General features: G+C 43.1%; 2 protein-coding genes across 2 annotated transcripts in view; both read left to right on the top strand.

The window, feature by feature from the left end:
- The window catches only part of LOC117503581 (apolipoprotein B-100-like), a 30,894-nt gene extending 9,696 nt beyond the window's left edge, over positions 1 to 21,198 (top strand). Inside the window, 14 exon segments of the mRNA XM_034162839.1 lie at positions 6,576 to 6,721; positions 6,837 to 6,984; positions 7,119 to 7,271; positions 15,053 to 15,177; positions 15,258 to 15,343; positions 16,516 to 16,535; positions 18,189 to 18,335; positions 18,428 to 18,639; positions 18,740 to 18,935; positions 19,009 to 19,188; positions 19,256 to 19,324; positions 19,326 to 19,460; positions 20,716 to 20,883; positions 20,989 to 21,198. Of these exon segments, the coding sequence (XP_034018730.1) occupies positions 6,576 to 6,721; positions 6,837 to 6,984; positions 7,119 to 7,271; positions 15,053 to 15,177; positions 15,258 to 15,343; positions 16,516 to 16,535; positions 18,189 to 18,335; positions 18,428 to 18,639; positions 18,740 to 18,935; positions 19,009 to 19,188; positions 19,256 to 19,324; positions 19,326 to 19,460; positions 20,716 to 20,883; positions 20,989 to 21,198 (1,995 nt within the window).
- Positions 21,199 to 21,270: 72 nt separating this feature from the next.
- LOC117503580 lies at positions 21,271 to 25,169 on the top strand. Its single transcript, XM_034162838.1, is given in 4 exon segments — positions 21,271 to 21,281; positions 23,728 to 23,914; positions 24,006 to 24,200; positions 24,203 to 25,169. Coding segments are annotated over 4 exon segments (1,152 nt in total). The 3' UTR covers positions 24,962 to 25,169.
- The last annotated feature ends 693 nt before the right edge of the window (positions 25,170 to 25,862 follow it).

Below are 25,862 nucleotides of genomic sequence, written 5' to 3'. Positions count from 1 at the left end.
TGAGCGAAGCTCTTCAGCATCTCACCATGTCATTTCCGGTTTGTGGCTTCGTCTGCCATCAGTTTGTGGCTTTTTACAGCAATGTTGTCCGGTTTGTGGCCTTTTCCCCACTGGGCAGATTTTTTTTTGTGCCATTTTCGGTATGTGCCTTCGTCTACCATAAGAGCAAGCTTCGCTCATATAATATGCAACTTTTCATGTGAAGTTTTTCTTTTTATTACAAGATCCTTTCTCATTATTATTGGTGGTTTGAATAGAGTGGTTCATTCAGCCAGTAGGACTATTGGTGTGGAACTGTCTGTCCTGAGGACATTTACAAAAAAGGCTTAAGTCTCAGTCTTTGGCTATTACTAAAGACCTCCTGCATCCCGCCAGGGACCTGTTGAGCTTCTTCCCTCAGGTAGGCGCTATCGGTCTATTAAATGTGGGACATCACATTATACACTCAACAAAAATATAAACACAACACTTTTGGTTTTGCTCCCATTTTGTATGAGATGAACTCAAAGATCTAAAACTTTTTCCACATACACAATATCACCATTTCCCTCAAATATTGTTCACAAACCAGTCTAAATCTGTGATAGTGAGCACTTCTCCTTTGCTGAGATAATCCATCCCACCTCACAGGTGTGCCATATCAAGATGCTGATTAGACACCATGATTAGTGCACAGGTGTGCCTTAGACTGTCCACAATAAAAGGCCACTCTGAAAGGTGCAGTTTTATCACACAGCACAATGCCACAGATGTCACAAGATTTGAGGGAGCGTGCAATTGGCATGCTGACAGCAGGAATGTCACCCAGAGCTGTTGCTCGTGTATTGAATGTTCATGTCTCTACCATAAGCCGTCTCCAAAGGCGTTTCAGAGAATTTGGCAGTACATCCAACCAGCCTCACAACCGCAGACCACATGTAACCACACCAGCCCAGGACCTCCACATCCAGCATGTTCACCTCCAAGATCGTCTGAGACCAGCCACTCGGACAGCTGCTGGAACAATCGGTTTGCATAACCAAAGAATTTCTGCACAAACTGTCAGAAACCGTCTCAGGGAAGCTCATCTGCATGCTCGTCGTCCTCATCGGGGTCTCGACCTGACTCCCGTTCATCGTCGTAACCGACTTGAGTGGGCAAATGCTCACATTCACTGGCGTTTGGCACGTTGGAGAGGTGTTCTCTTCACGGATGATGTGAAGGAGATGTGTTGCACTGCATGAGGCAAATGGTGGTCACACCCGATACTGACTGGTATCCCCCCCCAATAAAACAAAACTGCACCTTTCAGAGTGGCCTTTTATTGTGGGCAGTCTAAGGCACACCTGTGCACTAATCATTGTGTCTAATCAGCATCTTGGTATGACACACCTGTGAGGTGGGATGGATTATCTCAGCAAAGGAGAAGTGCTCACTATCACAGATTTCGACTGGTTTGTGAACAATATTTGAGGGAAATGGTGATATTGTGTATGTGGAAAAAGTTGTAGATCTTTGAGTTCATCTCATACAAAATGGGAGCAAAACCAAAAGTGTTGCGTTTATATTTTTGTTGAGTATATATATAGGTACCACACCAGTGGAGACTGTCCTTTTAAATCAATTACACAGCATGTTGGTTTATGTATTTTACTTAAAATTTGAAAGCGACAAACTTTGTAATGTAATATGCTTTGTAATGATATATCATCAAAAATTAAGGAAGTTCAATGTCAATAAAATCCGAAATTGTAATTGTAAATTTCTTCTTGCTTGCATACATAAATTTTGTGGTCATCTTAAAATTTCCCTACAATATAGAACCTGCATTCTGTCAGCTGTATATCTGATAAACCTCAATGAAGGTTTTTATTAGCTTTGAACTAAAGTGCTATCTATCAGTTCCTGATAATACAGGAGCAAATTATGACTTTGATCATTTATGACACAATCATAACCTGTGCATGACTTCCCTCTGTCTGAACTTTCAGCCAGTGTTTGCGCAACTAAACAAAGTAATAGTTTGGGTAACTACAGGTGAAAATAATCCATACTGTTAAGAGCTGGTATGTGTGTAAGTGCCTTCCTCAAGCTCGGATCCTCGACCCGAGGCCTGGGAGTCTGAAGGTCCTGTACCATCCAACTCAATGTTGGACTACATGCTTCTGGACAGAGACATCAGATATTGTACCTGAAATCTGCTTGAGCCACTTTCCTAGTCTGGGTGGGGGGGCACTTCTGATCCGTATTTGATACAGATGTTCCTGAAGAACACACCTATCTCTCTATATCAATCTCTATATCTCTCTATTGCTATCTCTATTTCTACCACTCTCTGTGTAAAGCTAAATGGTAAATAAATGGTAAATGGACTGCATTTATATAGCGCTTTTCCATCTGCATCAGACGCTCAAAGCGCTTTACAATTATGCCTCACATTCACCCCGATGTCAGGGTGCTGCCATAGCTCTATGTCTCTATGTCTCTAGCTATATCTCTATCTATCTCTCTGCAACCCAAATTCCAATGAAGTTGGGATGTTGTGTACAATGCAAATAAAAACAGAATACAATGATTTGCAAATCCTCTTCAACCTATATTCAACTGAATACACCACAAAGACAAGATATTTAATGTTCAAATTGATAAACTTTATTGTTTTTGTGCAAATATTTGCTCATTTTGAAATGGATGCCTGCAACACGTTTTAAAAAAAAAAAAGCTGGGACAGTGGGATGTTTACCACTGTGTTACATCACCTTTCCTTCTAACAACACTCAATAAGCATTTGGGAACTGAGGACACTAAATGTTGAAGCTTTCCCTCCATCTCTATATCTGTATCTCTCTGTCTCTCTATATCCCTATCTCTATCACTCTATCTCTATATCTATCTCCAAATTTATATCTCTATTCCTATCTCCATATCTAGCTCTCTATCTCTATTTCACTATTTCTATGTTTCTATCTCTCTCTGTATCTATCTATATCTCAATCTCAATCTATATATTGTTATCTCTATATCTACATATCTTTATATCTCTATGTCTGTCTATATCTATCTTTCTATATTTATATATAGCCCTCTCTATATCGTTATACAGCTAAAAGCACGGCCAGCCAGTGTTCACACTTGCGCTGAGCACAAAAGTAGACCTTTCTGTGGGGTATTGATGATTTGGTAAAAGCTTCTACAACTTGCCTAATGTGGAAAAGACAGTTTTTCTGTGTGTTGTGATGTCAGTCATGGAGTGTATAACTACTCATGACAACAGCAGTGAGATTACTAGCTGTTCTTTCTGGTGGTAACACAACCTACGGAGGTCTAACCATCAGCTGACTACATCCTGTTACATTTCTTCTTCACCTGCTGTTTTCTCTGTGTTTCATCTTTGCCATACACCTTGTTGATTGTGTTTCATTTCCACTCCATTGTGATGATGTACAGAGACAAAAAAACTAAAAGTTGTATCAGTGCCAAACTGTTTATGGCTCTGACTGCATAATTTCTGGAAAGATACTTTCCCCCTCATTTTTAAATTTCCGGCTCAGAACTTTTCCTCTCATGCAGATCCACTTCACATCTGGCCAAATCAAAAACACCCTCCAGCAGGCGGCCATATGTCTCAAATTTAAATTTCTGCCAGTTAAATCTGCAAATCTGTAGTTTAAGCTCATAATTATTATTTTTCTGTTCTCTTGTACACTGAAAAAACCAAACCAAAACAAAAACAATTATTAAACCAGCCTAATAACGTGCTTCAATTGGTAGCATTCAATTGAATTAGAATGACTCGAATTGAATTAACAAGTTATATTGTCACCAACTTGTTAATTTAATTTATCAAAATGTCATTCATTTGGACAAAGCAAAACATTAACATTTATACAGATATATTTGAATCAATGTTAGAATAGTTATAATTTGTAACTAGACCACAACATTTCATCCAGCCTGAAGGAACTTGAGAGGTGCTGCAAAGAGGAATGGGCAAAACTGCCCAAAGATACATACGTGCACCAAGCTTGTGGCATCATATTCAAGAAGACGTGAGGCTGTAATTGCTGTCAAAGGTGCATCAACAAAATATTGAGCAAAGGGTGTGAATTTAATAACTTACAATAACCCCCGCCAAAAACACTTTTTTCATGTTGTCGTTATGGGGTGTTGTGAGTAGAATGTTGAGGGAAGAATGAATTTACTCCATTTTGGAATAAGGCTGTAGCATAACAAAATGTGGAAAAAGTGGAGTACTTATTATATTACCCCAAGAGCAAGTACAATCCGGTTTAACAAAAAGAGGTTCGAATCCCGCTCATGCTACCTGTGTGTGTCATTGAACAAGGCACTTAATCTGCATTGTCTCAGTACACCCAGCTGTAAAATGGGTACCTGCCTTGCCTGGGAAGTAACCCTGGATTCTCACCTGCTCTACACCAGCCAAGTGGGCCTATAAGGACTTACTTACCTTAATTATAAAATGTTTGAAAAACATTTACATACAAGATTATTTTTTTATTATTTTTTATTTTTGTAAATTATGGTATAACACTGAAAACTATGAGCAAAAGTAAATTTCTATTTTTAAGGTGAAAATGATCACACATTTTATTTTTTGAGATTTATTTCCAAATATGTGCGAGCACTTCATTATATATCTGTATAAAACTATGAATTTTAATGTAAATCATGTGCCTTAAATGTGAAATGTGATCCTTCTCTAGTTGTGGCATAAAAATGTGTAAATCTTACTGTGTACCAGACAATTTCCTGTGCATTAGGTTCATTAAATACTTTTTATATCAACAGATGGCCAAAATGGAGATGACACAACATGTTTGCATAAGTTACAAATTGCATTGATCGTGTTCGCGTAATTAAGTAAATAATTTATTCCAACACTGAGTCAGATAAGTTCACTTAAAAAAACTCATGTTAAACCATTGTTAGTAATCAAACGTTTGTGTGGTCAACTTATGTTTGATGACTGCATCATATGACAGGAAACTAGGTTTTTCTCATATGACACAACTGTAAAATAGTAACCTTTGACAACTGCCTCATTTTAGAGAAACCCGGTTTTCATAAAAGTTGCTACAAAGTAAACGTGGATATCAATAAGGCATCAATAGTTGACTTCTGGATTAACTGAAATCATGGACCTTAAAATTAGATATTGCAGTTATTAATGCAGTTTATGATTTATACAATACAGTATATATTTAACTTTGCTGTATCTTTGTTTCAAAGGATGTGTAAAATGTGGCAGATATTTGTATTCCATTTTCCAAAGGCTGTGCGAGCTGAGTCGGTATCATGACGTTTGTTATATGGTATTCAATATAATGAAATTATTACATTAAATTTTGGTATATAAGGGTGATTCTTAGACTATGGGCACTTATGTCCTTTGATCATATTGTATGAAAAACAGAAAAAAGGGGAAATTTCACACTTTTATAGTTATCTTTACAATGAAAGTGTGTTAAGAAATTTGTTCTAGTAGTCTATGATGACTTTTTCACCTTTTTTCAGCATCATTATATGCAAATATTGCCGTTTTGTGCTTGTCCCACACCCAGACTTTTGATCTTCAATGATAAAAATGAATGGTAAAAAAATGTTTTTTCTAATGTTTTAAAATATCTCTGAATAAAATATCAGTAAAATAATCAAAACATAATTGGGGTATTCAATGTCATACAACTGTTGTGATTTTTTTTAAACAAAATGTAGTTGTCCCACACTATTGCCGTAATTTCCACCACAACACTGTAATGTCCCTTTAAACAGTTTGTATGAAAGATTGTTTGGGTAGTTTCTATGGAGATAAACAGTGACATCAGAGCACATGTATATATATATATGTATATAGCGCCAAATCACAACAAACAGTTGCCCCAAGGCGCTTTATATTGCAAGGCAATGGTGTGGTGGAAATTACATTTACAAGGCCAATAGTGCCCGTAGTTAAAGAATCACCCATAAACCGATATATCATAAAAAATACACTGACTTCCTTCAGGCAATTTTTTACCAATAAAGTATCAAAGATGTAAATGTAAATGTAAATCATAACTGTTGTGTTATTATTGATTTGATTTTGGTTTTCTTCTAGTGGCCAAAAGGTACAAGGCACTGCATAAGTATAAATACAAATATGAAGCTGAATCTCTGAACGCCATCAATGGAGGATCACATCTGAAAAAATGGACCCAAAGCAGCTTGCATGGTAAATGGACTGCATTTATATAGCACTTTTCCATCTGTATTAGACACTCAAAGTGCTTTACAATTATGCCTCACATTCACCCATACACACAAACACACTCACACACCGATGTCAGGGTGCTGCCATGCAAGGTGCTCACTACACACCGGGAGCAACTAGGGGATTAAGGACCTTGCCCAAAGGCCCTTACCGATTTTCTGGTCAGGCTGGCGTTTGAACCGACGATCTTTTGATCTCAAACCCAACGCTTAACCACTAGACCATCACATCCCCATGAAGTCACTTCTTGTGAGCTAGTCTATTGTCTATGTTTCATTATAAAATCTGTCAGCAATGAGGCAAAAATACTTACCTTCTTCCATAGGTTGAAATTGAAGTACCCCAGACTTGTAGATTCATTGTCCGAACTACGGGGTGTAGGCTGAGCGAAGCGGTCGGCACAGACGAGGGAGGCAACCCTACCTTCAGATCTGCATCAAGCTCTGATCAATTTGCTGCTGAAATGGAGAGGTGCTATATTCTACACCCCCAAAATTGCCTCAAGATGGACTTGTTATAAGAACATTACCATAGAAATCTAAGATTTCCATTGATAACCACAGTAATGTCTTGTGTTTTCCTTTAGATATCCTCTAAAGGTTGAGGTTGAGGGTGTGAACAATGTAAAACTTTACCCTGAGGATGGTGAAACAACAACAATCCTGAACTTCAAGAGGGGTATAGTCTCTGCCACAGCTGTTCCACTGTTGGACGAAGAGCAGAACAAGAACCTGGTACGTGAATCTGCCAAGAAATGGTCAAAAAAAGTGCCAAATCTTATTTAGACTTATTAGTACCATCGCCAAAGTGATTTTTGAGTTACAAAACCTGTTAATTGTTAATTTATTTCCCCTTCTCATCCATTTAGCCTACTATCCACGGTATCTGCAAGACCCTTTACACTATCAATGCAAGAGAAGACATTGCAACTGACATCACTCTGACCAGAGATCTGTCCAAATGTGACCAATTTCTACCCAGATGAGCTCACACCAGTCCTCTGGCACTTATTTCTGGCATGGTATGTCATCTAAAAATCTACAAGTTTACTCGGAAGCAACCTGTTTTCTGGTTTAGTCATCAATGCTAAAAAGAAAAACACCTTGAGGACGTAGCAAAATCTTTGGTGTGTTCACATTATTGCGAGTTTGTTTTCTGCACTGTGTATTGGTCCACGGACAGTCGATCTTTATGACCTCTACATTTTTTCTACATTGCCTCCATGGGTAATGACTGCTAGCATTAAGAATGTCATTAGTTTGCGCACATTTGCTCCACTCATTCAGGATTTCAGACTTTTTTATAGCAATCAGGGCAGGTGCATCTGGAAGGTAATGTTTCGTCATCCAGATTTTTGTTTGAATTTAATCTTCGGAAAGACATTTGTTGTGCAATTCTGGAAATGCAGGCACATATGCTATTAGCATTGGCTTCTTCTTCATTGTGAGCGATACTGCAGCCCTCCTCTATTGCTGTGTGCACAAAGATCAGCCCGTGCACAGTCCAACTTCAACAAATTTGACCTTTCTGTTGTGTGGGCCGCCAGAAGAGGAGGTACTGCTGGCCCACCACCAGAGGGCGCCCTGTCTGGAGTGCGGGCTCCAGGCACCAGAGGGCGCAGCCGCCTCACAGGAGCAGCCAGGGTGACAGCTGTCACGCATCACCTGCAACAGCTGTTACCAATCATCTGATCGGCAGGAGTATATCAGCAGGACGATGTCTCCACCTCTTTGCCGAGATATCGTTCTACCCGGAAGGTAATATTCTCAGCTCACTGTGTGACAGTAATCTTTTGTGACTTTGTGCGTTGTATAACAGACTCCTTTTCCAACGAGAGGTGGAGGTAGTTTTCCTGCCGTGCGGATTGCTGGGTGCAAACGCGCCCTCATTTAACTGTTCTTTGTTCCTCGCCAGCAGTACCAGGTCCGACACGCGGAGGCAGTGGCCACCTGGGAGTTCGGGACTTGGCGGCTCCAGTATTCCCGGGGTCCTGTGGCGGAGGAAACCGTGTGGTTCCGGTTCTACTTTGGAGAGGCGTCTCCTATCTTCGAGCCTGCCCACACGACACCTTTGTGAATTGAATTTTGTCCATTGTCGTAATCTGTTGTATTTGTTGTGCACGTTCGCAACAGTAAAGTGTTGTTATTTGACCTATTCCATTATCCGTTCATTTGCGCCCCCTGTTGTGGGTCCGTGTACTTACACTTTCCCAACAGGATATCTCGGCCAACGTCATGGCTCCCGAGGGGCGTCAACCGGCTGTTGAACGGCCAATGGAAGAACAGGGCGCACAGGCGCCCGCAGGAGGAATGATCGGTGAGTTGCAGCGGATCCTCACCATTTTCACGGCTCGGTTGGATTTAATGACCGAGCAGAACGTCCTCCTTAACCGCAGGGTGGAGGCTCTCGCCGCGCAGGTGGAGGTGCGCCCTCAGGGCGCTGCTGTGGCTCTCCCTCCTGTCGACCCTGTGCGTAACAGTGACGTTCCACTGGTCGTTCAACGACCCCTCCCACCTTCCCCGGAAGCATACATAAGCCCTCCAGAGCCGTACGGAGGTTGTGTGGAGACGTGCGCGGACTTCCTTATGCAGTGTTCGCTCGTCTTCGCACAACGTCCTGTCATGTACGCGACTGATTCTAGCAAGATAGCTTATGTGATAAACCTGCTTCGCGGTGAGGCACGCACTTGGGCTACAGCGCTCTGGGAGCAGAATTCATGGCTCCTTCAGACATATGATGGGTTTGTGAGGGAGTTCAGAACAGTGTTCGATCACCCAAATAGAGGAGAGACCGCTTCAGCCGTGCTGCTGTCAATGAGACAGGGGCGCCGAAGCGCAGCTGCCTATGCAGTCGACTTCCGCATTGCGGCTGCGAGGTCCGGCTGGAATAGCACTGCCCTCCGCGCCGCCTTTGTAAACGGACTGTCGTTGGTTCTAAAGGAGCACCTGGTGGCTAAGGATGAACCACGGGATTTAGATGGGCTTATTGATCTCGTCATACGATTAGACAATCGGTTAGAAGAACGCCGTCGGGAACGAGACGAAGGGCATGGCCGGGCACGCGCTGTCCCTCTCCCTTCCGGTTCCGACCGCGTTCTGCCCTCCCCATGCTCCACGGCCCCTGCGCTCCATGTGGTTACAGCTCCCCCTGCTGACGAAGCTATGGACACGAGCAGGGCCACATTTAGGGCACCAGATAGACAGAGGAGGCTGGCCCGCGGAGCGTGTTTTGTTTGTGTCTCGATAGAGCATCAGGTAAGAGACTGCCCCGAGCGGTTAAAACGCCAACGCCCGCCCCTAGAAACTGGGCTAGGGGTGGGCCGAGACATTCACGTGGGACACACCCACATTGCCACACGACTCCCGGTTACAATCCTTTATGAGGATTTAACCCTGAAGGCCCCAGCACTGGTGGACACGGGCTCTGAAGGGAATCTGTTAGACAGCAGATGGGCCAGGGAGATAGGGTTCCCTCTGGTGGCGCTTACCTCGCCTGTGCAGGTGCGGGCACTAGATGGCTCCCTACTCCCTCCAATCACGCATAAGACACCACCTGTAACTCTGGTGGTGTCAGGAAATCACCGGGAGGAGATCGAGTTTTTTGTGACACCTGCTACCTCCTGTGTGATTTTAGGGTTCCCCTGGATGTTGAAACACAATCCCCGGATCGATTGGCCGTCCGGGGTAGTGGTTCAGTGGAGCGAGACCTGCCATCGGGTATGTTTAGGTTCCTCGGTTCCTCCCGGTTCCCAGGCTAAGGAGGAGGTCAGAGTCCCGCCCAATCTAGGGACGGTGCCGGTGGAGTACCACGACCTTGTAGATGTGTTCAGTAAGGATCTGGCGCTCACCCTTCCCCCCCACCGTCCGTACGATTGTGCCATTGATTTGGTTCCAGTCGGTGAGTTCCCGTCCAGCAGGCTGTACAACCTCTCCCGACCTGAGCGCGAATCAATGGAGACCTACATCCGGGACTCTTTAGCCGCCGGGTTGATCCGGAATTCCACCTCCCCGATGGGTGCAGGTTTCTTTTTTGTGGGTAAAAAAGACGGTGGACTTCGTCCATGCATTGATTACAGGGGACTGAACGAAATCACGGTTCGCAATCGATACCCGTTGCCCCTGTTGGATTCAGTGTTCACGCCCCTGCATGGAGCCAGAATATTCACTAAATTGGATCTTAGAAATGCGTATCACCTGGTTCGGATCCGGAAGGGAGACGAGTGGAAGACGGCATTTAACACCCCCTTAGGTCACTTTGAGTACCTGGTCATGCCGTTCGGCCTCACAAACACCCCCGCGACGTTCCAAGCTTTGGTTAATGATGTCTTGCGGGATTTCCTGCACCGATTCGTCTTCGTATATCTAGACGATATACTCATCTTTTCTCCGGATCCTGAGACTCATGTCCGGCATGTACGTCAGGTCCTGCAGCGGTTGTTGGAGAACCGGCTGTTTGTGAAGGGCGAGAAGTGTGAGTTCCACCGCACATCTTTGTCCTTCCTGGGGTTTATCATCTCCCCCAACTCCGTCGCTCCTGATCCGGCCAAGGTTGCGGCGGTGAGAGACTGACCCCAACCCACTAGCCGTAGGAAGCTGCAACAGTTCCTCGGCTTTGCTAATTTCTACAGGAGGTTCATTAAGGGCTACAGTCAGGTAGTTAGCCCCCTGACAGCCCTGACCTCACCAAAAGTCCCCTTCACCTGGTCGGATCGTTGCGATGCCGCGTTCAAGGAGTTGAAACGGCGCTTCTCGTCTGCACCCGTTCTGGTGCAGCCCGATCCTAGTCGCCAGTTAGTGGTTGAAGTGGACGCCTCGGACTCAGGGATAGGAGCTGTGCTTTCCCAGAGCGGGAAGACCGATAAGGTCCTTCACCCGTGTGCCTATTTTTCTCGCAGGTTGACCCCGGCCGAACGGAATTATGACGTCGGCAATAGAGAACTCCTTGCGGTGAAAGAGGCTCTTGAAGAGTGGAGACATCTGTTGGAGGGAACGTCCGTGCCATTCACGGTTTTCACTGACCACCGGAACCTGGAGTATATCAGGACCGCCAAGTGGCTGAATCCCAGGCAAGCCCGCTGGTCACTGTTCTTCGGCCGTTTTGACTTCCGGATCACCTACCGTCCCGGGACCAAGAACCAGAGATCGGATGCCTTGTCCCGGGTACATGAAGATGAAGTCAAAACGGAGTTGTCGGATCCACCGGAACCCATCATCCTGGAGTCCACTATCGTGGCCACCCTCACCTGGGACTTAGAGAGAACCGTCCGGGAGGCCCTGGCACGAAGCCCGGACCCCGGAACTGGGCCGAAGAACAGACTTTACGTCCCACCAGAAGCTAGGGCTGCAGTCCTGGACTTCTGTCACGGCTCTAAGCTCTCCTGTCATCCAGGGGTGCGAAGAACCGTGGCAGTTGTCCGGCAGCGCTTCTGGTGGGCGTCCCTAGAGGCCGACGTCCGGGATTATATCCAGGCCTGCACCACCTGCGCCAGGGGCAAGGCTGACCATCGCAGGGCTTCGGGTCTGCTCCAGCCGCTGCCCGTGCCCCATCGCCCCTGGTCCCACATCGGCCTGGATTTTGTCACGGGCCTCCCGCCGTCCCAGGGCAACACCACCATCCTCACGATAGTGGACCGATTCTCCAAGGCGGCCCACTTCGTGGCCCTCCCGAAGCTCCCGACGGCCCAGGAGACAGCGAACCTCCTGGTTCACCACGTCGTCTGGCTGCATGGGATCCCAACAGACATCGTCTCCGATCGCAGTCCCCAGTTCTCCTCGCACGTCTGGAGGAGCTTCTGCCGGGAACTGGGGGCCACGGTGAGTCTCTCATCCGGGTATCATCCCCAGACCAACGGGCAAGCAGAACGGGCCAATCAGGAGATGGAGCAGGCCCTGCGTTGCGTGACAGCCGTGCACCCGGCGGCCTGGAGTACCCATCTGGCCTGGATCGAGTATGCCCATAACAGCCAGGTGTCGTCAGCCACCGGCCTCTCCCCTTTCGAGGTATGTCTGGGGTACCAACCTCCTTTGTTTCCAGTGGTTGAGGGAGAGGTCGGTGTGCCCTCGGTCCAGGCCCACCTACGGAAGTGCCGTCGGGTGTGGCGTGCCGCCCGTTCTGCCTTGCTGAGGGCCCGGATGAGGTCAAAGGCCCATGCAGACCGTCGGCGGACCCCGGCCCCTGCGTATCGGCCAGGGCAGGAGGTGTGGTTATCCACCAGAGACATCCCCCTCAAAGTGGACTCCCCCAAGTTACAGGACCGTTACATCGGCCCCTTCAAGATCCAGAAGGTCATCAGTCCAGCCGCAGTGAGGCTTCAGCTGCCGGCCTCACTGCGGATCCATCCTGTATTTCACGTGTCCCGGATTAAACCACATCACACCTCACCCCTCTGTACTCCGGGCCCGGCACCGCCTCCTGCCCGGATCATCGATGGCGAGCCGGCTTGGACTGTACGCCGGCTTTTGGATGTCCGTAGGATGGGCCGGGGCTTCCAGTATTTGGTGGACTGGGAGGGGTACGGACCTGAAGAACGCTCCTGGGTGAAGAAGAGCTTCATCCTGGACCCAGCCCTCCTGGCCGATTTCTACCGCCGCCACCCGGACAAGCCTGGTCGGGCGCCAGGAGGCGCCCGTTGAGGGGGGGGGTCCTGTTGTGTGGGCCGCCAGAAGAGGAGGTACTGCTGGCCCACCACCAGAGGGCGCCCTGTCTGGAGTGCGGGCTCCAGGCACCAGAGGGCGCAGCCGCCTCACAGGAGCAGCCAGGGTGACAGCTGTCACGCATCACCTGCAACAGCTGTTACCAATCATCTGATCGGCAGGAGTATATCAGCAGGACGACGTCTCCACCTCTTTGCCGAGATATCGTTCTACCCAGAAGGTAATATTCTCAGCTCACTGTGTGACAGTAATCTTTTGTGACTTTGTGCGTTGTATAACAGACTCCTTTTCCAACGAGAGGTGGAGGTAGTTTTCCTGCCGTGCGGATTGCTGGGTGCAAACGCGCCCTCATTTAACTGTTCTTTGTTCCTCGCCAGCAGTACCAGGTCCGACACGCGGAGGCAGTGGCCACCTGGGAGTTCGGGACTTGGCGGCTCCAGTATTCCCGGGGTCCTGTGGTGGAGGAAACCGTGTGGTTCCGGTTCTACTTTGGAGAGGCGTCTCCTATCTTCGAGCCTGCCCACACGACACCTTTGTGAATTGAATTTTGTCCATTGTCGTAATCTGTTGTATTTGTTGTGCACGTTCGCAACAGTAAAGTGTTGTTATTTGACCTATTCCATTGTCCGTTCATTTGCGCCCCCTGTTGTGGGTCCGTGTACTTACACTTTCCCAACACTTTCAGTGTGTTGAACCACTGCAGTACATTTTGCAAATAGTCACAGTGTACCACATGCACAATGGAGGTTGCACCAAATGTGTGAGCACATATTTTACTGAATGTTCTGGGAATGTAACATTTTCAGAAAAATATTGAGCATTAGTCTGTTTGGGAGGGGAAAAAAACATAGCTAATTTAAAGGTAGACCTGTGTGAGTGTTGTCTTACCTGTCCAGCACATATCCCGCAAAACCTTTGTGTGAAATATATCTGGACTTTGTCCAGAGTCCTTTCCAACACTTGTGCCTTGTGTTTATTAGCTGTATCCAGCGCTGTCTTTCTATTTCCATTTTATGTTGCTTTTTGGCACTTTCAGTCACAATTGGTGGTGCACTGCATTTCTTCACTTCCATGATATTATGTATATGTTGCAGAAATGAACGAGCGAAGTTCTTCAGCATCTCACCATGTCATTTAGGTCCTTCAGACTTTGTTTTCAGTAAATGCTTCTGGGGAGCATTAGCATGGCTAAAAACCTTCAGCTTCTGGGAGGGGGCTTTGCCCTCTTAACCCCTGCCATTTTTAAGCATTTTTCTTTATTTGCATCTCACATGCCTGAAAAGTCCTCAACATCTCATTTAGGTCCTTGTCTTTATTTTCTGTAAATGCTTCTGGGCAGCATTAGCATGGCCAAAATCTTCATGCAATTTACACACTAAATAATCACTGACTGACCTCGTGCTGTCAACGTCTGCGTTGTCTCCCACTTTAGCATTTCCGAATTCAATGTCGACTCAACATTTAGCATTTCCTGTTTCTTTTCTATTCATGTTAGATCTCCTCTTTCTGTTTTTATTTTTTTAATTTTTTTAATTTGGACAAACAAAAAGTTACGCAAAAACTTTACAGAGGATAAACAAAGCAGTGCAAAAACAACAAATTGAAATACAGGTAAATATTCTCTGCTGTATCTCCAGGAAGCGTTCAACATTTGACATTTCCTGTTTCAATGTGGGCTCAAAATTTGGCGCTTTTAGTTTCAGTGTCAACTTGCCACTGAATTCCCGCGAGATCCCATGAGACCCCCTCTATTGTCAATCCAGGAAGTGTCGATCCAGGAATTGTTAAACATTTGAGATTTTCCGTTTCACTGTGCACTCAAAATTTGGCACTTCCTGTTTGGGATTCCCTGTACCATAAGCAAGGCTGCACCGCTTGCGGGGCACTTCGCTTGTATTAACAGTAGCATATGTATCAGAACAGTGTTGTTTGACTCTCAAATGGCAGTGCGTCATGGTATCTCGTCACAGTTTTTACCCACATGGTTCAAAATTCTAAATTTGTTTGAATGAATGAACGTTTATGTTTGGTTGACATTTGGTTTGTGCAAAATGTACTACACAAACTAGTAATGTGAAAGGAAACCAAAACAAACCAATAAACATCATTTTTTTTATGTAATTTGTATTTATTGATGATTTATTTCCAGCACAACCCTCTTTCCCAGCTGGTCAGAAGCTCTCAAACCTGCAACTATAAATTTGACAACGAGAAAAAGCATATGACTTCTGGGTTGTGCGTTGAAAACCACATTCTCATTCCCTTTTCTCACAAGTAAGTCAAACCTTATACTGTACCATGTTCAAAAGTGGCAGTGCATATGCTCTACTGTTAATATTGTTATCTTCCCACAGGGGAGAATATGGAATCACCACTGTTGGAAAGCAAGAACTGACTCTGCTGAAGGTTTCTGCCCACAAAGATCTGGTTTTTGAACACAGTAAGACCCCCTATTTACGTTCATAAATTAATGGGTGGTGATTTAGTGTGAATGCTGAAAAATCAAGTGATCACTAGACGTTGGCGGATCGATCCTAATATCGATAATATCGATGCCAATGCTGGTATTGATACTGAATGATCCTCGTGTCAAAATATCGATACTCAAGCTTTTTTTCTCTCCCGCACGCACTGACGGCTGCACACGCAGATTCATCAAAGTCTACTCTCTGTAAGAGCAGCGCTGCGCTGTGTCACAACAACACAGAGCAGCGCACCCTCCACCCTCTGGTCTTTTGTTGTTGCGCTGTCACGTGGCTCAGCGGCGCCAGCCAACAGCCATACAGGTAGGATCAGCCTGGCCCGCCCACTCAGTGCTCTCCTTGAGTCAGCCCTCTACCTCAGGAGATTTTGTTTTAAGTTGTGTGGAGTGATATTTTTTTAAACAAAAAAATCTATCCTAGGTCTTTTGGAACCTTTGGATCTATGAAGCTTAAATATGAAAAAGTATCGGTATCAATATCGGCGATACTGGGCCTGTATTTACTTGGTATCGGATCAATACCAAAATTCCCGGTATCGCCCACCTCTAGCAATCACATTAACTTTGTCTTTGCACATTATTCTTCCACTCAAACACAGAAACTTAACATTTTTGGGGGGAATTTCTAGCTATTATGTCTGGCTTTTTAAATCTTAGTTTATTTGTTTGTTGAATAAAAGTCAAAGCTTTCAAATGCCTGTTTAACACATTCTAGCGCTGACGTACTTTTGTGACAAACTTCATTCCAACTTTTACCAGGTCAAAAGCAGAGGCTCAGTTCCGCTAATCAGCTAACTGCTAATTAGCAAAGCTAACATTTTCATTAGCAGATTTACTTTTTAGCCATCTTTAAAATCATTAGTGGACAAATTTGCTTCCACTAAATTTAGTTCAGCAAACTTTAAGGCAGCTAACACGTTTTTGGATAAAGTTTAATGGTGAAAAATGCTTGTAAACCCTAAAAATCATACGTTTGTCTCTGTTGAAGCTTATACACACTAATCCAATAAGTCAAATCGACAACACGTGAAGACAAAAAGCATCACCTTGATTTAGGAGCAGAAAGTCAAACCAAAGTAAATATTAAAATTTATCTTATCTCTTTAGGTCTATTTTTCTGGATTTTTGAGCCAACAAAACTATGCCAAAGGTAAATTAATATACCAGTAATAAAGCTAGCAGTAGAGTCAACTAAATGTTTTAATTAATCTGTTTAACATTAATGTAATTATCTTTTGAGTTATCGGATTAGTGGTTATCAAACATAACTTTTAGACTAACTGTGCCCACCCCTGGTCATAAGGCACTGAAGGTTTTGAGCCCTTGCTCAAGGATCTAAGTCTAAAAGTCTAAAATACTGCACACCAATCCATTTGAGGTGTGTCCAATTTCTTGATGCTATCTTGCAGACACATAAAATTAGCGCAAAGGCGTTGTGCATATCCAGATGAATATTCATGGACATTTTGTATGTATATCATGAAATTTGCCAGTCAGAGTGACACCAACACATTGGTACTGAACAGACATATGTGAAAGCCATGGAGAGGTTTCTAGTGAGGAAATGAATCTGCCTGAATAGGGTTAGTTTGAATCAGCTGGCAAAAAAAAGACATAATGTTGGAAGCTACTGTAACACTTGGATTAACACCAATATGAATATTGTGTCCTTTATGGGGCAGTTCCACAGAGTGCCAATCCTTCCCATTTAATCCCAAATAGTGTAAGTAGGGGCACATTTTGAAGCGTAATAGTCACTTTGTCAATTTTGAACAAACTCGGTATACATATTAGTTACGGCCATCATCAGTACCAGATTTGAAATCAGGATCCAGTTTATGAACTGTTCAAAAATTTCATCCCGATTCTAAAAATCACTAATAGTACGAGATAATTTTGGGGTATGTGCAGCTTCAGTCATGTTCAAAGATCTTTAAACAGGATATTCACGGTGACTATGGCTTGAAACTTATTTGATCGTTCTCCATTGGGGTAAAAATTTGAAGCAGAGGCAACCTTTGTTTAGGTTTTTGATCATGTCTAACTGAGGGCGTAGCTCCTTTTTTGTTTGTTGTCGGACAGGTTGCCAGGTCTGCACTTTATAAGGCAATCTGTTAGGAGGCAAGCTGGATTAAGCCCTTACATCCCATTTTTCCTCTTTCTGGATCATGGTTGAATGGTGCCTTGTGGAATAGCCCATAAAGGACCCTGAGTGAAAAGCAAGGGAGCAGCTGAAGGGACTTACTTTTACTTAAGAACACTTTAATTTAATTGTAATCATGAGGTAAAAGTAGCATATAATGAAAACTTTTAAGTTATGGGAACAATTGATTTAAATTTTATGAACTCAACAATATCAGTATTTTTGAGTTCTGCTAACTTGTTTGGGTTTACAGTGTACCGATCTTTGCTGGGGAAGTAACCTGTGAAGGACTGGCACCCCATCCGTGGGGAGTTGTTGTCTCTTATCCACTATATGCTATAATATCTGGGGATCAACACAGCGCCACTGTACTCTGAAAAAATGAAAATACTTGAACCAACTTATTTCAATTGTGTCAATTGGTAACACCTGAATGAATTAAGTTCTTTGAATTTAAGTTAATAAGTTAGACTGACACATATGTTAATCTGATTTATTCACTTAATTTCAAAGAATTTAACACATTAGAGTAACACATGTGTTAATCTAACATATTATCTTAATTTCAAAGAACTTAATTTATTCAGCTGTTACCAGTTGACACAATTCAAATAAGTTGGTTCTGTTTTCAGTGTAGGATTTATTTTTTCTTCTTCTTAGGCTATTGGAAACATGGCTCCAGCCTTGTTAGCTGTCAGTCCTGCACTTAGAGCGATAGTGTTAAAATGTGTGAACCACCCTGATGCTTCTCGGGCCATGCAGCAGGCTGCAATCCAGGTATACAGGCTGACTCCTGTCACGGAGGAAGTAAGTCCAGTCATTTCAGTGGTGTGACAGCTTAGTGGAACTATTGTTCTATTGTCATCACCATTTTGATCAAAGTTATTTGTTGTATACAGGGCCGGGAGGTTCTTCTGCAGGTGTTGTTGGACAGTACAAGACCCCTGCAAATGCGTATTGCTGCATATCTGGTACTTATGAAGGATCCCCACCCCAAGAAACTAGCTCAGGTGGCTGATGCTTTGTCCAGAGAGGAGGACCAGCAAGCCAAATGCTTTGTCATGTCGCACATCAACAATATTTTGACTTCAAATGATCCTGACACCAAAATGTACGTCAAGTCATATCAGTTTTATACTTGTGATTTTACCTAATAAGAACCATGTTGAGCATCTGTCTTGATTTATTCCATTTATTTCTCTTTCCACCAGCCTGAGGCAAAATGTTCTTGAGCTTCTCCAGGCTAATGAGATCGGACCCATCATGGACACCACCATGTTCTCTCACCACTACAAGATTGGATCCCTGGAAGGCAACATGATCTTTGAGAGTACAGACTACCTACCCAAAGAAGCTATGCTTGAAATGACCCTCAGGGCATTTGGCTATGACACTGACATGATGGAGGTAAAATGATGAGCTACTTAACTTCAATATACAAATCTTTGTTGGAAACTATTAAAATGAGCCGCCTTTTCAGATTGGTATGGATGGCAATGGAATTGAGCCGACTATTGACGCCCTGTTTGGGCCAAATGGATTCTTCCCTAACACTGCCCTGAAGTCAATGTTCTTCATCTCGGACAACCTGCCTGTCAGAGTCAGTGAGATCCTGCAGAACACATTCCCTGCTTTGAAGAAATACGCAATGAAAAAACAGGTATTCTGAATGATAATTGTGGCTAAAAATATAAAAGAAGGTGTTAGTAATACATGTTAACATGCAGGTTACCAAGAACCTGATGAGTGAGATCAGGCAGAACTTTAACAAACTAATGAGTGAACTGAAGACCACCCCAATCTCCAGAGGCAAAGGTTTATCTGAAACTCTTGGGAAATGAGTTGGAATATCTGAGGACCATCAACATGGAGGAGATGCCATACTCTGCTGCCATGATGAGTGACAGCATGTTAAATATGTTTTCCCCCGAAGTAAGTTTAACTACGTTCGCTGTACTTTTTATCTCAACAACACTCAGTTAGTGGATATCACTGCCAAGCACCAAAATACATTTATCTGTCCTTTTAAATTATGAACGGCTGTGATTGAACTGACATGTAGTTTGTTTGACACCTAACAAACACTGGGCACTACTTGGGAAAACACACAATGTAAAATACGACAAAGCAGGAAACTAAAATCTCAATCAAGAAAGGATAGAATGTGCGGCTGGGGATGATATCAAAATTTTCACCAGTATTGCAAATTATTAATGGCAAACTTGAAACATTGTTCTAGAACAATTTGAAAGCTTTGCATACCCATGTTTCTGAACATTGTTCCAGAGTCCGTATCAAAATGAAGACATCACATAACACAGTATGTGATGTCATACAAGTGAATGAATGACTATAGTTCATCCAGGGTGTGTAGTCACACTAGCACATAAGTTGCTTGTGTTGCCATGTTTAGTCAGAAAAGTATTGTGCTGTTTAAATTCATAACTCGATAACAAAAGGGTTATATAGGCCCTATATAGACCCAGAGTCCCATTGTGCCAGTGCTTACATGTGGGTATTGTAGCGTAAAGTAGATAAGAGTCTCCAAGCACCCCTGGACTGGCACCAATCCATTACAAGCTACTTCCCTAGCCAAGGCCTCCACCTATTTACAACTGGGTGGACTGGGACAATACAGACGAAATGCCTTGTCCAAGGACACAGGTGGGTAGTGTGACCAGGAATTGAACCCAGGTCTTGATATCAGAAGGCCAGTTGCTATCCCACTGAGCAACCAGATCTGTTCTCTTAATCCAGATCAGTATCAAAATCTAATAACATCGTCCCTTCCCTAAGGCTCACCTTTCCACAAAACTTCATTTAAGTCCACAAAAACTTGTTTGAAATTTCCTGCTGTTAATCAAGTGACAATGAAAATGTCAGTTCCTTGGTGGAGGTACTGCACTATCAAAAGAACCAACTTAAAAAAGCATTACAATTGATAAAAGCTGAATTAATTAAGTTGTTTGAACTTAAGTTAGCAAGTTAGATCAACTCCAACTTACAAACTTAAGTTCAAACAACTTAATTCATTCAGCTTTTAGCAACTGTAATGGTTTTTTTTTTAAGTTGGTTCAACTATTCTCTTTTTTCAGTGTGAGCATAGTTGCAACCAAGTTAGACTGAATTTTAATTAGTACTATGTGTAGTTTCAATTTGACATTGTGTTATTTTATTTTTTGGGCAGTTTATCAGGGGATTGATGACTAAAACTGACAACACAATGTTTGCACACTACATCTTCATGGACAATGAATTCTTCCTGCCCACTGTCACCGGCATGCCTCTGAGGATCGCCCTATCTGGTAGGATCACCCCGGGTATCAAGGGTGGACTTAAGCTGGCTCGTAACATGGTAATTACCTTTTAAATTATTTTTCATATAAATGGACCTTAAAGGAAAATGTGATTTTTATTTTCTCAAAGAATCTGCACACTTTGATTTTCTTTAATATTTCAGACCGAAGGCACCTTCATGCCTTCCCTAGGTATTGAGTTTGTAATGCAGATTGGCTCCCACATACCTGAATACGTGAAATCTGGATTAGAAATGCACACGAACATTTTCCATGAGAGCGGACTCAGTGCCAAGATCTCCATGAGACGTAACAACATCAAGCTGACCATCCCTGCTCCAAGAAACCCAACTAAGCTCCTCAAACTGACGTAAGCCTGAGTAGCAGACCTTAATACTCTGTTAAATGCAAAAAGGAGGTATAAGAAAAATGGTAATGAAGGTACGATGAGCTCTATGTAAGGTGTACTGTAAGTTTTTTATGGTGATGCCTCTCGGTTATTGTGTTACAGCACACAATCCGACTGCAAGATGCCCCCTTCAGTGAGATTTTTGGATTGGTTGCGTATCTATTCCCAATATACAAAACCATTTGCCTTCTGCATTAGATGCAAATAATTGGAAAAGAGGTGTTCAACTGTGATTCTTTACATTATGTTACACTTATCTCATACTCTTGCAAAAACTTGTTGAATTGCTTAGCTGAAAAATAGCATGTAATTATTTCTTGCGAATCAATCAATCAATCAATCAATTTTTTTTTTAATATAGCGCCAAATCACAACAAACAGTCACCCCAAGGCGCTTCATACTGCAAGGCAAGGCCATACAATAATTATGTAAAACCCCAACGGTCAAAACGACCCCCTGTGAGCAAGCACCCGGCCACAGTGGGAAGGAAAAACTCCCCCCCAACAGGAAGAAACCTCCAGCAGAACCAGGCTCAGGGAGGGGCAGTCTTCTGCTGGGACTGGTTGGGGCTGAGGGAGAGAACCAGGAAAAAGACATGCTGTGGAGGGGAGCAGAGATCGATCACTAATGATTAAATGCAGAGTGGTGCATACAGAGCAAAAAGAGAAAGAAACAGTGCATCATGGGAACCCCCCAGCAGTCTACGTCTATAGCAGCATAACTAAGGGATGGTTCAGGGTCACCTGATCCAGCCCTAACTATAAGCTTTAGCAAAAAGGAAAGTTTTAAGCCTAATCTTAAAAGTAGAGAGGGTGTCTGTCTCCCTGATCTGAATTGGGAGCTGGTTCCACAGGAGAGGAGCCTGAAAGCTGAAGGCTCTGCCTCCCATTCTACTCTTACAAACCCTAGGAACTACAAGTAAGCCTGCAGTCTGAGAGCGAAGCGCTCTATTGGGGTGATATGGTACTACGAGGTCCCTAAGATAAGATGGGACCTGATTATTCAAAACCTTATAAGTAAGAAGAAGAATTTTAAATTCTATTCTAGAATTAACAGGAAGCCAATGAAGAGAGGCCAATATGGGTGAGATATGCTCTCTCCTTCTAGTCCCCGTCAGTACTCTAGCTGCAGCATTTTGAATTAACTGAAGGCTTTTTAGGGAACTTTTAGGACAACCTGATAATAATGAATTACAATAGTCCAGCCTAGAGGAAATAAATGCATGAATTAGTTTTTCAGCATCACTCTGAGACAAGACCTTTCTGATTTTAGAGATATTGCGTAAATGCAAAAAAGCAGTCCTACATATTTGTTTAATATGCGCTTTGAATGACATATCCTGATCAAAAATGACTCCAAGATTTCTCACAGTATTACTAGAGGTCAGGGTAATGCCACCCACAGTAAGGATCTGGTTAGACACCATGTTTCTAAGATTTGTGGGGCCAAGTACAATAACTTCAGTTTTATCTGAGTTTAAAAGCAGGAAATTAGAGGTCATCCATGTCTTTATGTCTGTAAGACAATCCTGCAGTTTAGCTAATTGGTGTGTGTCCTCTGGCTTCATGGATAGATAAAGCTGGGTATCATCTGCGTAACAATGAAAATTTAAGCAATACTGTCTAATAATACTGCCTAAGGGAAGCATGTATAAAGTGAATAAAATTGGTCCTAGCACAGAACCTTGTGGAACTCCATAATTAACTTTAGTCTGTGAAGAAGATTCCCCATTTACATGAACAAACTGTAATCTATTAGACAAATATGATTCAAACCACCGCAGCGCAGTGCCTTTAATACCTATGGCATGCTCTAATCTCTGTAATAAAATGTTATGGTCAACAGTATCAAAAGCAGCACTGAGGTCTAACAGAACAAGCACAGAGATGAGTCCACTGTCCGAGGCCATAAGAAGATCATTTGTAACCTTCACTAATGCTGTTTCTGTACTATGATGAATTCTAAAACCTGACTGAAACTCTTCAAATAGACCATTCCTCTGCAGATGATCAGTTAGCTGTTTTACAACTACCCTTTCAAGAATTTTTGAGAGAAAAGGAAGGTTGGAGATTGGCCTATAATTAGCTAAGATAGCTGGGTCAAGTGATGGCTTTTTAAGTAATGGTTTAATTACTGCCACCTTAAAAGCCTGTGGTACATAGCCAACTAACAAAGATAGATTGATCATATTTAAGATCGAAGCATTAAATAATGGTAGGGCTTCCTTGAGCAGCCTGGTAGGAATGGGGTCTAATAAACATGTTGATGGTTTGGATGAAGTAACTAATGAAAATAACTCAGACAGAACAATCGGAGAGAAAGAGTCTAACCAAATACCGACATCACTGAAAGCAGCCAAAGATAACGATACGTCTTTGGGATGGTTCTGAGTAATTTTTTCTCTAATAGTTAAAATTTTGTTAGCAAAGAAAGTCATGAAGTCATTACTAGTTAAAGTTAATGGTTTCTGCTTTGGTATTCTTCCTTCTGTAGTGTCTCTCATCATGTGATGAACATGGACATCACCAGTCCAATTTTCACTGATATAAAGCTCAGCTATGCTGCTCAAAAAGATGAAATCAGTGCCTCTATAGCCAACCCATCCTCTGGTGTACTCGGCTTTCAGCTCAATGGCGGAGTTCCATCTCACACAAGTGCAAGATTCTATAGTCGTTATGCTGTCAGTATCATTGCCTTTATGGAAGTCATAGAAAATTAAAAACAAATTGAAATATAGATAAAAGAATCTTCTTTTATGTCCTTTTCAACAGTCTTCTCCAGATGTTGATGTTGATATCTTGGACATCAGGTCGTCTTCTGTGGACACCGATAAGGTTCACCTGCAGATTGTCTACAACATGGATGCACCGAGGGTAATGCTTGCTGAAGTTAAAAACAAAATCCCTTCTGTCACCGCTGCCTTCACAACATTGCTGACAAGTACCAGATCACTTGGATCATTGATGGGTTGAAGAGATGTGTTGTTACACGCCTTGATGAGGCCTACAACACCGCAGGCAACCATGCTCTTCAGCTGAGTCAGCTGTCAGTATTCTACAGGAGCATCATCGTTGAGCGGCAAAAGACTATCCAGGTCATCCTGGATGCTACTGTAAATTTCTTGCAGGAAGCCCACTTTATGCTGTGTGGGCCTGATGAGGTGGCCACTCTTCCCGAGATCGAAAGGAGGCTAACCGATAGTGTCGCCAATACACTAATAAAGATCTTTCATATTATCTTCAACAACATCGAGATCTACAGCAACCATTTTGGTCAGATGATGAACAACGTGGAATTATTTGAAGTAGTCCTAAATATTTTCAAGCATATTGCTGATATTCCTATTGACTTTCTGAAAGACATGGACACACTTGACACAATACTTGAACACACAGGTGACTCACTGAATGCTGTGGTTGACCACGTACAAGAGTTTGTTGATTCTATCGACAATGATTTCATCAACAATGCATTTGTGGATGTCAACGGCATCTATCGTATCCTCATAACTGAAATTCATGAATTTGTTCACGAGATTGCAGCCTTGAATGTGGACCATCTAAACAATGCATTTACCAACATTTTGGATAAGCTCCTTCATGTGGTTGAGAGGTTCAACATGAATGTTTCTACTTTTTTCCATCAAGATTCACCTGATGCTCAACAGTGCATAAGAGTGAATGACACAAGGCTTGAGGTAGAACTTCCTTGTCACTTTCACCAGTGAGAAAATCTGGCAGACTGAAGCCAAATGAAACACTACAGCTGGTTTTGAAGATATTCTTGGAATTGTTCTGAAAGAATGCAGACAATTAGCTCTGTAGACAAATTTACAACTGTGTAATAGTATTACAATAGATGTGAAAAAATTGCAAATGTTTTAGTTTCATCTTCTCGCAAAGTCAACGGCATCAATTAAACATGTTATACAATGTGCCTGATTGCGCAGTCGTATTTTTTATGCCTATTTCATTTAGAGTCCCCAAAGTGTACCCAGTGGCGGGTACAGTTTCGGTAATCCACTAACTGCTAATTAGCAAAGCTAACTTTTTTGTTAGCCGGTTAGCTTCTCAGCTAACTTTACAAACCATCAGCAGACCAATTAGCTTCTGCTAAATTAAGTTCTGCTAACTTTCAGTCTCCTAATAGTTACAGTACACCGACAGTGTACTACAAGTCAGTGGTTAGCTATAATGTCTGCTAAATTTTTTTTTTGTGGTTTATCGGTTTAGCGTTATAAAAGTTAACTTTTCAGTTAGCAGATTAGCGGTTATCAAAGCTAACTTTTTGGTTAGCTGCGCTCACCAAGTTAACTTTTCAGTTAGCAGATTAGCTGTTATCAAAGCTAACTTTTTGATTAGCTGTGCCCACCACTGAGTGTACCGAGTCATGATCATGATGTAATTGGCCAAAGGTATTCCCCATTATCCAATCAAATTTTTAAACATGGACATAAATCAGACCCTTAAGAATTAAGAAGCCTTCATTCTCCTAGACTGAACAGTACAGTCTTTCTGCATCCACCACACTATGGAACCATCCTAGATCCCAGATGAAAAACATGCAGGTGAACAACTGGCCCATCCCTAGAAAGAACCATCTACCTGGCCTTCTCCAGCCAACAAGGT

The sequence above is a fragment of the Thalassophryne amazonica genome, chromosome 21 (genome assembly GCF_902500255.1).
Source record: "Thalassophryne amazonica chromosome 21, fThaAma1.1, whole genome shotgun sequence".
Taxonomy (NCBI): Eukaryota; Metazoa; Chordata; class Actinopteri; order Batrachoidiformes; family Batrachoididae; genus Thalassophryne; species Thalassophryne amazonica.
This window is presented reverse-complemented; position numbering and strand designations above follow the sequence as displayed.